This window comes from Neovison vison, chromosome 3 (assembly GCF_020171115.1).
Source record: "Neovison vison isolate M4711 chromosome 3, ASM_NN_V1, whole genome shotgun sequence".
NCBI classification, from domain to species: domain Eukaryota; kingdom Metazoa; phylum Chordata; class Mammalia; order Carnivora; family Mustelidae; genus Neogale; species Neogale vison.
The window spans coordinates 43454198-43470486 of NC_058093.1; the positions used below are offsets into that span (position 1 = coordinate 43454198).

At 45.6% G+C, this 16289-nt stretch overlaps 1 protein-coding gene across 2 annotated transcripts in view; it reads right to left on the reverse strand.

Moving 5' to 3' along the window:
- Nucleotides 1–16289, reverse strand: part of IQCA1 (IQ motif containing with AAA domain 1) — a 151252-nt gene that overhangs the window by 26077 nt on the left and 108886 nt on the right. The window contains exons 14-15 of one of the 2 annotated variants that reach the window (XM_044241906.1): nt 14310–14417; nt 10607–10806 (exon numbers count right to left, since the gene is read on the reverse strand). In XM_044241906.1, the coding sequence (XP_044097841.1) occupies nt 10607–10806; nt 14310–14417 (308 nt within the window). The remainder of the gene's footprint in view (nt 1–10606; nt 10807–14309; nt 14418–16289) is intronic. The other variant, XM_044241907.1, reaches the window with a different exon arrangement.

Sequence of the window (16289 nt, forward strand, 5' to 3'; positions counted from 1 at the left end):
GTGTGGGCTATGGAATGGGGTCAGGGGTGAAGACGCCGATGGAGCAGGAGGGCTCAGGCTAGGGGGTAAGAGCAGCACCAGAGAGAACAAAGGGCACAGAAGAGAGAGCTGTCCCATGAGCCCAGGGAGGTCAGAGATCCAGGCAGGCAGAATGGGCAACCATGGCCAGCACTGCCCTGAAGCTCTGGCATTCTGGAGGTCACTGCTGGCATTGGCAGGACATGGAAGGGACAGAAGCTGGGTGATGGGAGCTGAGATGTGAATGGTCAGAGACTGAGACAGGGAACATTCTTTCAGAAGGATGGGGGGGTGCATGGAGACCAGGGGTGGCACGAAATGGGAGGGGAATCAGGAGAGGATGACCTCAGAAGGAGAAGAGCTGTCCTGCTCCTCCAGGGAGCAGGAGGGATGGGTGGTTACTGGTGCAGGCTGCATGTCTATGAGACAACAGATAGTAAGAAATACAAAGGGTGGACAGACTAAGCTTTGAAAACATGGAGATTGGTAGAATTTTGGTTCTTTCTTATTGTTATTGCAAGAGCAGTATTCATTAACAAAATTTTCAGAATACATATTCAGACACAGAGACAACACTCTTTGCCTCCTCCATTCAAGTCACTCATCAAACATGTCCTGTCTTTACAGACCGTCTTCGATGTGCGTATTTGCCAAAATGAGATCGTTCCTCAATCAAATCAGATTGTTCCTCACACTGTTCCTGCATTACCTTCTGGCTTACCCAGTGTGAAATTTATTTCTCCAACATCATTTTAACACGAAGTCCCATAATTTATTGATCGACCCTCCTGTTTTTGAACCTTTGGGCGGTTTCTGCCTTCTTATGAAATTATACAGTGGTTTGATGAGTTTGGGGGACACATGATGGTTGCTTTCCGTAGAACGAGGCCACACCCGTAGCTGCTGGGTCTCAAGGCTTGTGTTGTTTACGTTTTCACCTGCATTGCCAACCTGTCTTCCTGGAGAGTCTCTGCTTACACCCTCTCCAGCCGTGGAGAAGCGGATCTGTTTTTCTACACGCCTCTCCTTAACGATATATTAAAAATAAAAACCTCTTTGCCAATTTGTTAATGAAAAATGGTATCCTTTGCTCTTTTGGTTTTCATTTAGCAATGAAAAGCCTTCATTTAAACTACCCACAGATAGTTTGAGGTCCTGGGTAATTAGATGTAATTAATTCATAATCGAACTTTTTAGAAGTTCCACTGGGCAGTTTGCTTCAGCTGCCAGTAGAGGGCTCTTTAGTCCTATCACATTTAACTTCAGGGTTTCAGTTTTCTGTCCGTTCTGGAATGAAGATGGGACTTTCACCAACGAGTGTTTTTTCAAATTTTGGGGAGCTCTAGTGATCAATTAAAGACCTCTCCTTCTACATGAGTTTGATGGCTTTGATCTTTTGCAATCTCTAAAGAAACTGTCAAACATTCACCGTCAGAATGAGATTCTCTTGGGTTATGATATCATGGCTCCACAATGAAAATGTTTGTGTTTGGCATGCTTGAATTACCAATATGATTTGTCCAAATGACTCCTGGAAGCTTTGAAAGTTCTCTCTGAAAATGTCCTACTTTGCTTGCCTTAGAGAAACTGATGGAAAACCAGTTATTCCCCCCCGCCAATTGTTGAGTCTCAGTTTACCAAACAGAAAAGGACCACCCGCTCAAACTTCCAACCACACATCTGCCCACCCATCCTTCCTTTCATCCATCCAACCATCATGCATCCACTGTCCAACCATCCATCTACCCTCCCATCCTTCTATCTGTTTACCCTTCCTTTGTCTATCCATACATTTATCTACCCCTGTATCATCCACACATCTACCCACATATTCATCCATCCAACCATCCATCCATCCAACCATTTGCTGTGGTGAGATCAAGCTGTGATGTATCAGGCTCAGTGCTGGGAGACAGGAGTGTCTGGGGACCGAGAGACAGGGTCCCTGCCTGCATAGAATGTGTAGTTTCTCTGTCTGAATGGACGGTGCTGGGCACAAGGAGGCAGCCAACAGTGAGCTGCTGCCATGCTGGGGAGGAGTTGAAGAGGTGTGGGTTACTTGGGGAGAGGGGAGGCTCATGTTCCCAGACTGGAGTCACTTGGATTCCATTTAAGTATTTAAAATGTGACACATTTTGTTCTGTATTTCCACTATTTAAAAATATTTAATATTTCAATTTCCTTGCATTAACTTTTATGAGATTGCAGAAATTACTTCAAGTCCTCACTGGGTGTCAGCTGGGAAAACCATAAATGATATGCAAAAGAAGCACAGAGGTGTGCTAAAGAGTCAGGAGCCCAGGTGGGCTGATCCTGCATGGAAAGGAAGGTAAACTGAGGCAGAGGAGAGGACCAGGAGGGAGCCAACATACAGGTCCAGTTGATAGACTGTGGCAGACACCATATGGGGAATCGGGTTTGTGCTGGCCACAGACAGACATTGACGTCATTGCTGATTGTTAGGCTGTATTCAAGGGGGTAGGTGTCTGAATGCTGGCAGGCACCAGGCTTACAAATCACCTGGACTTCCCTTTGGAGCCCTTCTCCTCCCCAGCTCGCTCTCAGCCATACTAGGGCTAATGGCGTCACACGAAACCGCCTTCTGAGCTGACTCTTGAGCAGCAAAGGGGTTAACGCCTGTGCGCACGGCCATCCTCAACTTCCCATGGCACAATCTAGCCACACCCAAGGCCTTCCCTGCTTTTGGTGTTTCCAAATTGGTTAACAATCCTTTAATACCTGTGGATTGACCCTGGTCCTAGCCCATCCCCATTAGCATTCCAGGGAACAAGAGCAGATGGACATGGTATTTACAGTGATTTATAGCCCACAGAATGTCTGCACATCCTTGCTGACAGACAACACTTGGGGCACCCACGGTCCAGGGCCCGCCCTCGCTGCGGAGTCCACTCAGCCCTCCATAGGCAAGTGGAAATGTTCTGTAGCTTCCGCTCAGTTTGGCTGCGAACCTAACAGTGCTCTAAAATATAAAGTCCGTGCTAAAAAAAGATGGGAAAAAGCAAAACAAACCCCCACTCCCCCAATCCAAAAAACCCATTCTGAAGTCCATGGGCGTTCCCTTCCTCAACCTGAAACCATATCCATGACACAGTGAATAGTGACCTGGCCTCGGACGGCAAACCCATCTGGGACTTGGGGTCACCAGTCCCTCTCTTCTCTTATTTTCATCCCTGGTGCTTCACCAGAGCTCCTAAATTCTGTGTCCGTCCCGTCTTCCCCACTCCTCCCTTCTTTCACAGGAGCGGCTCTGTGGTTTGGGGTCAGATGTGGTATGTGTTTGCTTTACCCTAATTGAATTCCATCTTGTGAAGGTGACTCCCATAATTATATTTATTACACATCTGTGTGTTTGCAAAAAACCACCCACAAACAACCACAATGTCTCTGTTCGGGTTATTAACTGGGAGATTAGGTTTCCATGAGCTATAGAAACATGAATCCATCACCTGACTCCTAGACCAGCTGTTTGTACCAGCACACCTGGGCAAAATCTATTGGCACGTGGCTGCAGGCTGTTGGCTGTGAGCCCAATGAGGAGCCCCTGGAGGGTGATGCCAAGGCACGAATAGCATCATAACTTCTTTTTGTCCAGACGTGTAGGCCAGTATGGGCCACATGGTCTAGACCCGTCACCACTGGGTGTGGGGTGGCATCCTCTCTCTAGGTCTGGCTATCGCTGGAGGAAAGGGAGGGCTCAAGGACCACAGGGAGAAGAAAACATCTCTCTCAAGACTGGGAGCATGAGATAGGAGTTCTCTGCCTGGTCTGCCTTCCTGGCTCTGCAGGCCTCCTCTCGGCCTTCTTGTAGGAGGACTAGAAGTTCAGGAGAAGAGTTTGCTGGACAAGAGGGAATCCAGAAGTCATGGAAATCCACCAGGGGGCCAACAGCATGTGGGAGCTTCCAGTTCCTCACCTTCTTATGCTGAAGTGTGCCCAGCTGACACTTTGACCCAAGAATATCCTTGCCCTTGGGTCACTCACTGTGAGGGCACAGCAGCCACAGGCTGGGCACGACAGAGGCTTCCTTTCCCCAGCAGCCTGTCGGGAGCCAGGTGACAGCTCTGGGGTCAGATGTGGGCTAAAGTCTAGATGCCAGCCTCTTTGTTCTTTTGTAGTTTTGGTCAAATTAAGCACTCTGAGCCTCACTTTTCTTGTCTGCAAAATGGAGACTTTAATTCCCGTCTCATCTGGGATTGGTGCGGTTGAAAAGGAAAGTGTGTATAAAACTCCTTCTCATGTGTCAGACTTCAGGCGAGATGAGAATTCTTCCTGCTTTTCCATCCTGATTTACAGTCATGAAGACCCAAGGAGGCTGGTGCCTTGCTTTCATAACTTCTTTCTTTCTTTCATTCTTCCTTCCTTCTTTCTTTTTAAGATTTATTTCTTTTAGAGGGAGAACAAGAGTGCAGGGGAGGAGAAGGCAGGGGGAGAGGAAGAGTGAATCTTTTTTTTTTTTTTTAAAGATTTTATTTATTTATTTCACAGAGAGAGAGAGAGAGAGAGAGAGAGCGCACAAGCAGGGAGAAGGAGAGAGAGAGGGATGAGGGAGAAGCAGGCTCCTTGCAAGAAAGAAGCTCAGTGTGGGGCTCGATCCCAAGACTCTGGGACCATGACCTGAGCTGAAGGCTGATGCTTAACCGACTGAACCACTGAGGTGTTCCGGGAGAGTGAATCTTAAGCAGAGCCCACGTAGAGCGTGGGTCCCAGTGCAGGGCTTGATCTCACGACCTTGAGTTCACGACCTGAACTGAAACCAAGAGTCGGATGCTTAACAAATGGTGCCACTCAGGCGCTCCCCTCCTCAATAACTTTCTACCAAATATGTATTCAATACTAAATTTTTATCACATTTCTTAATTGTTAGATATATTTCTAATTTTTCCCCGCTAGATAGATGTGTATTCTTTTCCACGTACACTTTTAGTATAAGAGGGAGTTTGAGACAATAGTTGCTTATTTGTATAGTAAACTTGTTTCTTCAGGGAACTCCCTTACCCAAACTGTTAATCTATTAGCATTATTGTGTGTAAAGCAAAGGAACCCACCAAAAATAATGATCAGGAATGGACTTGAATTGTAGGCCATGGAAACAAATCCGAGGCTTGTTTCCACGGTGTTTCCCGGTGAGCAGAGTGTGCCAGGTGAAGCCTGAGGTGCCACCCGCCAGAAGGGTGATTAGGAGCGGTTTCCTAAGAGTTGCATTCTTATCTTCCTGGAGATTAATTCAGAGATAGGAATTCTTTATAAGGAGGTGTGATGAGTAGCAGGCCCTTCTGTTATAGTTCACCTTCTCCTGCAAATGCCAAAGACTGGAATCTGCTGCGTGCCAGGTGCAGCCCGCTCCACGGCTCACACAACACAGGAATGCACTATGGCTTCCTGCCCTTGATTTTCCGGCACAGGCATCACTTCCTACTTTTCTGTGGTTAATTGAAAGCAAATACTTCTTTGCAATGCAGATAGTGGTTCTGTCAATCATGTCAGGACACAGTGGCCCACCACATGTGGCTTCTAATTGAATGACACCCACTCTGGAGACCTTTACGTCTTTCATTTATCGGTTATACACACGGTGAACGTGAGGCTTAATGAGGCAGGTGTCAGGCACTCAGACATGGAGGGGCCTCAGTGGATAAAGACACTCTTCCACATTTTGAAAATTGGATGTTCAGCATTTTGGTTCCCACATGATGTCAGAATGCAATGATTCTAATAAATACAAAGATAGCTTACTTGATATCGAGATGAATTCTCAGCAGTGGAAACAATAACTTCTTGAGAGAGAGCACATCATGATCATGTTATTGGCTCTGTCCTGGGGTCATACCAGGAGCAAGGGAGCCATGTAGTAGTAGTAGGGAGAAGAGGCTCACTTCAACTAGTCCTACTTCAATCAGAGGCAGAATAGTGTAGTGATGACACCCAGTGGCTCTGGACCCAGACTGTGTGGGCTCACATTGCAGCACTGCTGGCCAGGGAAAACTTCTTCAATGCCTCAGTTTCCTCATCAGTAAAATGGGGAGAATGACAGTGCTTCCCTCCTAAGGTTGTTGTGAGGACAGACTGAGTTAATTTACACAGAGACGTGCTAGAACAGGATCTGGTATATATGGATGCTTATGAAATGCCAATATTTTAATATTTATGTGCTTTTGTCTGTTACTTGACAATATCAACAAAATTAGGTGTTTATTCAGGGTGGCAGGGGGAAGCAAGAGGGTAGGTTTCTTTTACTTTTCCTCTGAAGCACTTAGTGCTTGGGGCTTGGTGGGTGAGCCCATGAGGCCATAAGCCAGGCTACTGGGCTTTAAATTCCAACTCATGTTCAAATCCTTGGCTAGCCTCAGAAATGTGCTTGCACTCTGGAAGATTCCGAGAAGCTCAGTGGAGAGCAACAGCCAAAAAGTTAGAAGAACTAAGCACACACCTTAGCCTTTGCCAAGTTAAAGGCATTTGTTAAACTCCTCAGGCTTTCTATTTAAGTTTCATTAAAGTGAAGATGATGTTCTAGGACTAAGAGATTCACCTTAGACTAAGGGCAAAACCAAAATAGACCCACAATAACAAAATGGAAAACAAAACCTTTGCAAAAGCTCAAGCTGATCAGCTAGTAATAGAACTGCCTGTCAGAACAAAGCTCAGCATGCCCAGAGTATCAACAACATATCATCCACAATGTCTAATATGCACATAAGAGTAATTAACGATATGAATAAACAGGAAAATGGGACCCACAGTGAGGAAAACAGTCAAACAGAGAGCGACTCCAAGATGACCCAGTGTTGGAATTTGCAGACTAGAACTGTAAAGCAACTCTTAAGTTGACTTAAAGGAAAAGATAGTCATATTGAATGAATAGATGGAGAATTGCAAGAGAGAAATAAAAATCTATAAAACTAAGCAAAGTTAAATTCCATAACTGAAAAGCAAAATGTCAGAAATACAAAAGAAATCCACAAAATAGGCTTAATATCAGATTGGCAATGGTAGAAGAAAATGCAGAGTACAGACTTGAGTACAGACGAACAGTAATTACCTGATGTGGAAACTAGAGAGAATAAGACGTGAAGGACTTGTAGAACAACATCAAGCAGTCAAATACACGTGTGATGAGAGCACCCAAAGGAGAGGACCGAGAATGGGACAGAAAGAATATTTGAGGAAGTGGTGTCCCAAGTATCCAAAATTTGGTATAAAACATGTATTTATGGATTCAATGATCACAGTGAGCCACAAGCAGTTTAAGACCAGAGAAAAAACAAAAAACTCCAAGTACCTCATAGTCAAGCCGAGGAAAACCAAAACAAAGAAAAATACTTATGATGTCGGGAGAATAATGACACATGCACACACGAGATGAACAGTTCAAATTTCTGATAACTTTTTATCAGAAATACAGAGGTAAGAAGATAGATGGAATCACATCTTTAAAGTGCTTAAAGAAAAATATAACCTGGAATTCTATATCCAGTGAAACATGACTTTACAAATGGAAGTGCTGTGACTATACAGTATTCCATTGTATATTGCATTGTATTCCACAGCATTTAAAAATAAATCAAAAGAAAGCTAAAAAATACTTGTTGCCACCAGACCAGCACTGAAAAAAATGCTGAAGTCCTTCGGCTACAGGGGAAATGACAGCATGTGGGAACCTGGATGGGTGGAAGGGAACAAAGATCACTAAAAAGAGTAAATATGGAGATGAGTATAAAATGCTAAAACCCCACCCCCACCATTTAATTTCTTTAAAAGACACATGACTATTTAATATAAATAATACAGAAATAGTACCACTCTACTGTGTTTTTAACATTTCTAGATGTAAAATGTATGATAAAAACATGAAGGACACTGGATGACAAATGGCTTACATTGTTCTCTCATTTTATGTGAAATAGTACAATATGAACTCTGCACACACAGTGCTAAGTTAAAAATGACTATTGTAGTCCGTAGAGCAATCCCTGGAAAGGAAGAAAGAGGCACTTCTAAAAAGACAATAAAGGAATCCAAATAAAGTAATAAAAAGTACTGAGTTAACCCAGTAGAAGACAGGAAAGGACGAACAGAAGAATAAAAGAAGAGATGGGGCAACGGAGAACAAATGGCAAAATGGCGGAACTAACACCACCAGATGATGACTGCACTTAGTGTAAATGGAGCAAAGGCTCCAATTAAATGGCCTGTGTTGTCAGGGTGAAGAAGAAAGCAAGACTCAACTACATGCTGCCCACGAGAAATGCATTTTAACTCTAAAGACATTGAAAATGGAAGAGTTATCAAGAGAGCTCCATTAGTATTCAGTGAAGTGGACCTCAGGACAAGGAGTATTGCCAGAGACAAAAAGGGTCATTTCCTAATGATAAAATAACCAAACAGGAGGTCACACCAATCCAAAATGTGGACATATCTCCTAACGGTGCTTCGAAATCTGTGAAGTACAAACTGACAGAATGAGAGGGAGAAATTTGGAATTCTATGATCACAGTGGGAGGTTTCCACACCCTGTGGCACTAAGAGGTAGGACAAGTAAATGACAAAAAAATTAGAAAATGGTTCATCTCCCCCTCTGATTCCACCCTCCCCTTCATTTTTTTCCTTCCTTCTCCTGAGAGACTGTGGACTCCGGTTAACACACTGAGGGTTTTAGAGGGGAGGATGACGGGGTGATGGGTGAGCCCAGTGGTGGGTATTAAGGAGGGCATGGATTGCATGGAGCACTGGGTGTTGTACGCAAACAATGAATCATAACAATGAATCATGGGACACTACATCAAAAACTAATGATGTGCTGTATGATGACTCATAATATAATAAAAAATTATTGAAACTTAAAAAAATTAGAAAATGAACAAGCAGGTCACAGAACAAGACACAATATTTGCAATACGTACGTCTGGCAAAGATCTTGTAACGAAAATATACAAAGAACGCTTGCAAATCACAAGACCAACCAGGCAGTAAAAAGTAGGCAAATGACTTGAACACATATTTCAAAGAAGTTAAACGAGGACCAAAAAACCCATGAAAATGGTGCCCACACGGTTGTGTACATTTTTCAAAGCTTGCACTTAAGATGCATCCTTAAGATCTATGCATTTCACCTTGTATAAGTTTTGCCTTGATAAAAATGGTGCAGGAGGGCGAAGAGGAGGAGAAGCTGGGTTTCAACCCCAGCTCAGCCACATGCTCTTCGTGGCCTTGGTCAAGTTACTGAACCTGTCAGAGCCCCATTGTCTTTATCTGTAAATGGGATGAGGATGGGCTCTTCACGGGCTGGCTGCGAACATGCAACAGCCCCGTAAAGAGGTGACACAGGTGGTCCCTACGAGGGGAGGGCTCTATTAAACAGCTCGGTGGTCTTTACTCCCCGACACCTTCCTCCCCTCCCACCTCCCAGGTCTTCAAGATTCTCTCTCTAGGGATTCCTGCAGGGTGAGCAGCGGGGGAAAGGAGAATGGGAAATGTCCCGACCTGCCACAAGGGTAGGGACCACGAGGCTAAGAGAACAAAATCCCATTGCCATCACAGCCTCACTCCAGCGGTCAACATCATGTGGAAAAGGAAGCATTTCTATGGGCAACGGCTTGCATATAAACCCCAGAGCCCCCAGAGAGCTGATGCACAGCTGTGGGGGTGTCCTTGCTAGGCCATAAAAGCTGGCTGATTCGGCATTCTAGCAACTAAAAGTGAATTGAACAGCATAGAGACAACCTTCCATTACTCAATGAAATAAAAATTAATCTGTCCAGTTTTAACATTAAATATGAATATTTTGTTATAAAATGCTTGAAAACTTGGTAATCCATTTATGAATATATCATCTCCCCATCTTCCATCTCCCCGTCTACCTATTCACACCTGTCTATTACCGTCATTACCCATTTCTAAATGATATCAGAGAATCTTGCTTTTAGGGATGACAGTATCATTGGGTCTTACTGCTTCATTTTGCTGGCATAAGACAGAGACGCAGGGAAGCGAAGAACTCTTCTAAGATCTTGGGACTGCGTAGTATATGGATCTTTTAGGGTATCCTGTCCTCCAGCCCAGAGATCATGGAGCATGGAACCCCCTGTGGTCAGCTTAGCTTCCCGCAGGCTCCTTGGGATCATCTGCGTGAGGAGCAGACATGCCCAAGGAACCACATACCTTGGCGACTCATGCCATGTGTGAAAGAACAACTGCCCCTGCCCCCCCCCACCCCCGCCCAAGCAAGCGGCTGACACTGTTACCAAAGGAAGGGGGGCTGGAGGTAGAAATTGTGGCTTTCGATTTCAGGGACATGTGGGGGCATTTCAGGGAGGATTCCTGCGGCGGGAGGAGGCTGATCTGGACAGGACAGTAGGGGTTATTTATGTAAAGGAAGATGCTGTTTCTGCCCATTGCATGCTCAGCCAGCTGCACAGTTGAAGTGATTTATAGCAGGATGCGATGGGGGGGATACAGGAGAGATGGGCCTGTCAGCCTTCGGGAATCATCCGCAAAGGTCCGCACTCATGGGCGTCAGGGGGTTAACGGCAGGATCTGAACATGTAATCTGAACAAGAAATGCAACCAGTACCTTGACCACCACGTGCAGCATCATCTGCAGGCCGTTTTTGCCAGGGTACTTCCCTGCAATGTTGGCTGCGGACAGGTTGAAGAGGTTAGCTCCCGTTTCGGTGCAGATGGCGTGGACCAGCATTTTCTTCCCTACCCCCGATGGCCCTGCCAGCAGCAGGGATTTCACCAAAGGAGCCTTCTCGTGCACTGTTGCAGAACCTATAAGACGTAGAGGCAGAGGCTCTAAAATTGTGCAGAGAAGCTAAGTGGCACTGAAAAGAACACCCCTCAAGGCTGTTCCTCCAGCGTGTGACCCCACTTTCTGCAACAGTGATGAATGTGTCCAAAGCATCTCTAACTGGAGGCACATCCCTGGTCTGAGCTGGGCGGTGACACCTTTGATTTTGTACGTCAGGGCTAGAGGTGGGGGCCACGAACCATCCTGCTTATTCTCCACATGCCTTCCCTGCTGCCCCTTTCCCTAGAATTTCCCCCAAACGCATCATTCTAAAGAGCATTCCTACAATAACTTACCTCTGGCGGTTTTTTTTTTTTTCCCAGTCGGGGGTTGGGGGGCGGTTTCTCTGCTAGCTGAAGTCTTTGAAAGCTTAGGAAAAGGAATGCGGACACACAGCCACAGCCGGAGAGGGGGGCTGGGAATGCTCCTTAGTGGTTCTCAGGAGAGAAAAGGGAAAAGCAAGAGGCAGGTGTAGTGGCCAGACTTCCTTGATCTGCCCTCGGTTCCAGCCTGTCGATGAAGGGCCTGGAGTTACCATGCGGACACTCGGAGGTCAGCCACACTGTCCATTTCCTCCGGCCCGAGCAGGACTTGGCCTCCAGCATCTTCTGCCATCCCGAACACAAGTGGAGTGCACACTGGCTTGAAGTAATTATGAAATGAAATCCTGGAAAGTGCTGTGATCAAAACATCTCCTATCATGTGACTTTGCTTTGGGCAGCCACTGGGCACTTTTTGATGAACTGGAATATATATATCCAAATTACGATTATTATTGTGCTTTTTCTTCTTGTGTAAGTGAAAAGATACAATGAATTTATCAAATAATGAGGAATAATTTTTATGGTTACATAACATAATCTTGTAAGCCTGTTTTGAGCAAGTTCTGTTTAAAATGCAATGACACAGGGGGCACCTGGGTGGCCCAGTGGGTTAAGCCTCTGCCTTCAGCTCAGGTCATGATCTCAGAGTCCTGGGATTGAGTCCCACATCGGGCTCTCTGCTCTGCAGGGAGTCTGTTTCCTCCTCTCTCTCTCTCTCTGCTTGCCTCTCTGTCCACTTGTGATCTCTCTCTGTCAAATAAATAAAATCTTAAAAAAAAATGCAATGACACAGACATGCTTTATTTGTGGTCATTGAGGAGTACAGTAATGTAATACGATAAAGGTGATTCTGTTGCTCACGATCGGAGAGGGACGCCATTCACTGGGTGGTCCGTGCAGCACAGGCATTGGGGGCTGGTGCATTCATGGCCCTGGCAAGGGGCTGGTGGGGAAGACTCAGGACTTATTTATGGCTGGGACGGGAGCTGAACCTGAGCAGACATGACCAGAACAGGAGGCAAATAGTGCTGAGATCTGTGCAAGCCGCGGAGGATTCAGAGAAGAACCTTTTTCCAGGTCGGGGGATGGGGGCCTCAGGCAGGACTTCTGGGAAAGCGTGGCACCTGAGCTGGCCTTGGAAGCAGCAGAACTGGACCCTGTAGACACAGGGACTCTTGAGAAGATGCTGGGTGAGGAGGCACAGTGACTGTGGGCCTGGAGAGGGAGGTCAGACAGGTGCTGGGGAGTGGCAGATAATTCTTGCTAGTGATATAGCAGGGGAACAGCAAGGGGCTGGGGATGTAAACTGATGCCGGCTTTAGGGGTCCCTGGAAGGCAGCTAGCATTGCAGATTTGCCAAGGGGGCTGGCTGAGTGCCCTCCTCCCTCTTCTCCCTCCACATTCTGGGGGGCAGTCATATTTCTGGGAGCGTGTGTGGGTGAACGCTGACCAGATGTGTCCTGGGTGCTCCCTTATCTGCCCGGTGGGCTCAGAAAGCTCATGCCTTGTCCTGGGAGCCCTGGTTGAGGTTCTTGGGGTTCTGGAGGCCAGTGGATGCTTCTGCTGCCTGGCCAGGGTACCGAATGGCCACACGGCATGTCCTTGGGGCCCTCTGTGGAGTGGCCAATTTGGCTGGGACCTGAACACAGTGCCAGCAAACACAGTTCCTGTTGTCATTGGATAGGATTTTAGATTTATGAAATTTAAAGGAAGCACCTGAAGGCAGATCTGTGAATGTCCTTGTCTGTCTGGCTGGTTTGTGCCTTGCATACACACACACACACACACACACACACACAGAGGTCCTGAGAAGAAATGCCTGTTGGCTCTGGGACCCAGGGAGGTCAGCAGCCTGTAGGGACTTCAGGTTCCTCATCGACAAAAGAAGGATTCAGGTGGGATGTTTCCCGAGTATCCTTCTTCTGAGGCTTTTAAGCCAGCTTGGAAATGACATCCAACATTTTGTTTCTTGGAGTCAAGGATCAAACATACTGCCCCCGTCGAGGACGTCTTAGGGGTTCCAGTAACAACATGCTGGGTCTTGGTGCTCTCAGCTCGACTGTTTTCCATCTCACTGTGATGAGGGTTGAGGGCTCATTGTTTCATTTGCATGGGCCTCATAAATATTGCATATTTATTTTGTGGACCCCCGGAGTATCATACACTTATAGTTATGATATGTTTCGTATATATAAAATTGATGTTGACCCCCAATTGCACTTATTACTTCTGACATGAAATTAAAAGAGGAAGGGACCATTTCTGGCCTGTAGGTCTAAGTCAAAGTGGAACAATATTGTAAGTGCCCAAACTATTCTCATATTATTTTAAAGCCAGTTAAGCAAATAAAGCACGATTTCTCTTTCAGAATTGTCATCAGAGCCCAGCCCAGATGACTGAGGTCATACCCATAAAAAGGTTGTTAAAATGATAAGAGAGAAGGAAAGCAGCAGAGAGCTCTGTGATAGAGGGCCCCGCCCTTCCTGCACCTGTCGCCGCACTGCAGAACGCTGGTCCGTTGGTCTGAACAATCACGACCGCATCTCACTTAGCAGTTAGAGTGCATATCTGTGAAAACCGGCAAAGCCTTAATCGTTTAGATTCATGAAACACACTTTCACTGGTTCATGAAAGGCCAGCTTTGTTAAGGATCTAGTAACAGAAGCCTGTGTGTAAAAGGCAAGCCTAACATTAGCCCTTTGTCTAATTTGATTAATTTTAATCGCAGGTGCTTGATTGCTGACGGGACCTTCAGCCCAGAATGTTAAGCAGGCGCTCAGAAGTGGTGCACACATGCCCCCCGTGCAGGACCTTCTTGTGCTCTCCGGGATCAAGGTCACAATAGAACTACCCTCCCTCAGAGTGGTCAGCATGAAAAGGTCAAACAGGAAGATGCTGCCAAGGCAGCAAGCAGTTCACCGCTGCCTCTAGGAAACGTGCAATGGGGGCGCCTGGGTGGCTCAGTCCTTAAGTGTCTACCTTTGGTTCAGGTCATGATCCCAGGGTCCTGGGATTGAGCTCTGCCTAGGGCTTCCTGCTTCTCCCTCTTCCACTCCTCCTGCTTGTGTTCCCTCTTGCTGTGTCTCTCTCTGTCAAATAAATAAAATCTAAAAAAAAAAAAAAAAAAAGGAAATGCACAACAGAGTGTGTGGAGTCTTTACCTAGTGGCAAGACCCCGTAGAGGGCGATGAGCTGTCTGACGTCCAGGAGGGAAGGCATGGGCTCTATGGATACCTGGCGAAGTGTGGTCCCCAGGTAACTGTACTCTCCTGGGGGAACAGAACCAGAGGGTAAGTCAGTGGAGACTGTGCTGGTCTGAGCGGCGTGATCTCGGTACCTGTGAAACTAACACATAACACACAGTCAACATGTCTGAGCAAATACAACGGTGTTGCCGGGAGTCCCGGAGAACACCTCTTCTCTCAGACCAAGGCCTTAGAAGACCCACCCAGTCCTGAACTCTCCGCTCTCCAGGCTACTGTAACGGTGCATTCTGTTGAGTAGGACACTAACCTCCTAGGATTTCCAAAACTGACCTTGGACTCTAGAATACACGAAGCAGAACAAAGTTCTAAAATGAAGGACGTATAGAGTGGACTAAGCTATGGTAGGCTTTATTTCATTTATATTTCTATTCCAAGCAATGATGTCTAACATGGGCATAAACTTTAAGCACAAATTATGTAAGATCAATGTGGAATTTGTACCGGAGCAGGGTAAATCTGAACCTAAAATACAATCATTTGAAAGGAAAGATATGAGTCTAATTTAGAATAAATAGAAACATCTCCTTTTGTGGGTCATATTAATTTACATTTTTATCATTTTCAAAGGATTACCAAAGGAATAATATAGAAATAAATCTTTACAGGTTTAATTAGAAGGCATCAAAGGTCTTAATTGTAACTAGTCATAAATCTGAAATGTTATTTTCTAACTAATTTAGATAAGGTCACCAAGAAAATTAGTTTGGCTGTCTCCATTTCTCACAAGGACGGACCCTTTATATGCTCAGACAGTTCTCTCTTGATTTGTACCGGAATCTGAAGGGAAAATATTCAATGCCCGAGTCACGGAATCTTGATCACTTTTTTTTTTTTCTTACTTTTTCTTTCTATAAGAAGTATGGGTCTTGCAGAATTTCGATGTTCTATACATATGTCCGACAGAATGCTCTTACGTGTACGTGAACTGAGAAAAGCTTTAAAGCATTTTCTAATGCTGAGAAAATTAGAATTAGAGACCAGATAATGCTTGCTGTTTTGTTGTGGAGGGCAGGCTTTCAAAGCTTCCATGTGGGAAAAAAAAAAAAAAAAAGTCCTTGGCAAGGACAATGGCTATTGGTGGAGAGAGTGAGTGATTGTGAAAGCTTCCATTGCGGCTTCCGATCCCCGCGCTTTTTAATGAGCAGGTCATAAATAGGAGAATGGTTAATTTCGCCTTCACTAGAGCAGGAAGAGATCCTGTAGCCACCATTAAATCCAGTGCTTATTGCTATAAACATGACATTAGAGGTGATCTGAAAGTGACCCCAATTTTCCTGCTTAAATAAATCCATATTAATACCCAGATGTACCATATTTTCTAGAACCTAACAGATTTCATTTAGACACATCATATTAAGTTGAATTAGTGGGTGTTGCTTCTGATAGAGCAAAGGACACCACCAGCCCCTGCTGCTTGCCAGGCTTTGGGACTCATCCTGAAAGCATGCTGCTGTGCTTTGCTATTCCTGGTGTGGATGCCCTAAACCCTTCCCATGTGCTCAGGCAGAGCTTAGAAACTTCAGGATTTCCCGCACAGATCCCAGGTCTTCCGCCAGAGAGGGAAGAAGGAGATGATGGATGAAAAGGCATTTAAGTACAAAGCATGAACAGGGGCAAGAAAGCCTACAATAGTGGATGGAAAAGGAACAAGGAATATCTTACTGGTCAGACTGGGTTTCATTACAATTCTAATGTGAAAGGCAGATCCCCAATATCACAGTGTGTGACCTTGTTTGGAAATAGGGCCGTTGCAGATATGACTAGTGAAGGTGAGGTCGTTAGGGTAGGTCCCAGGGCAATATGACTAGTGTCCTTTATAAAAAGGGCCATGTGCACACAGGTGTGAAGATGGGCACAGGGACAAGGAGACCTAGC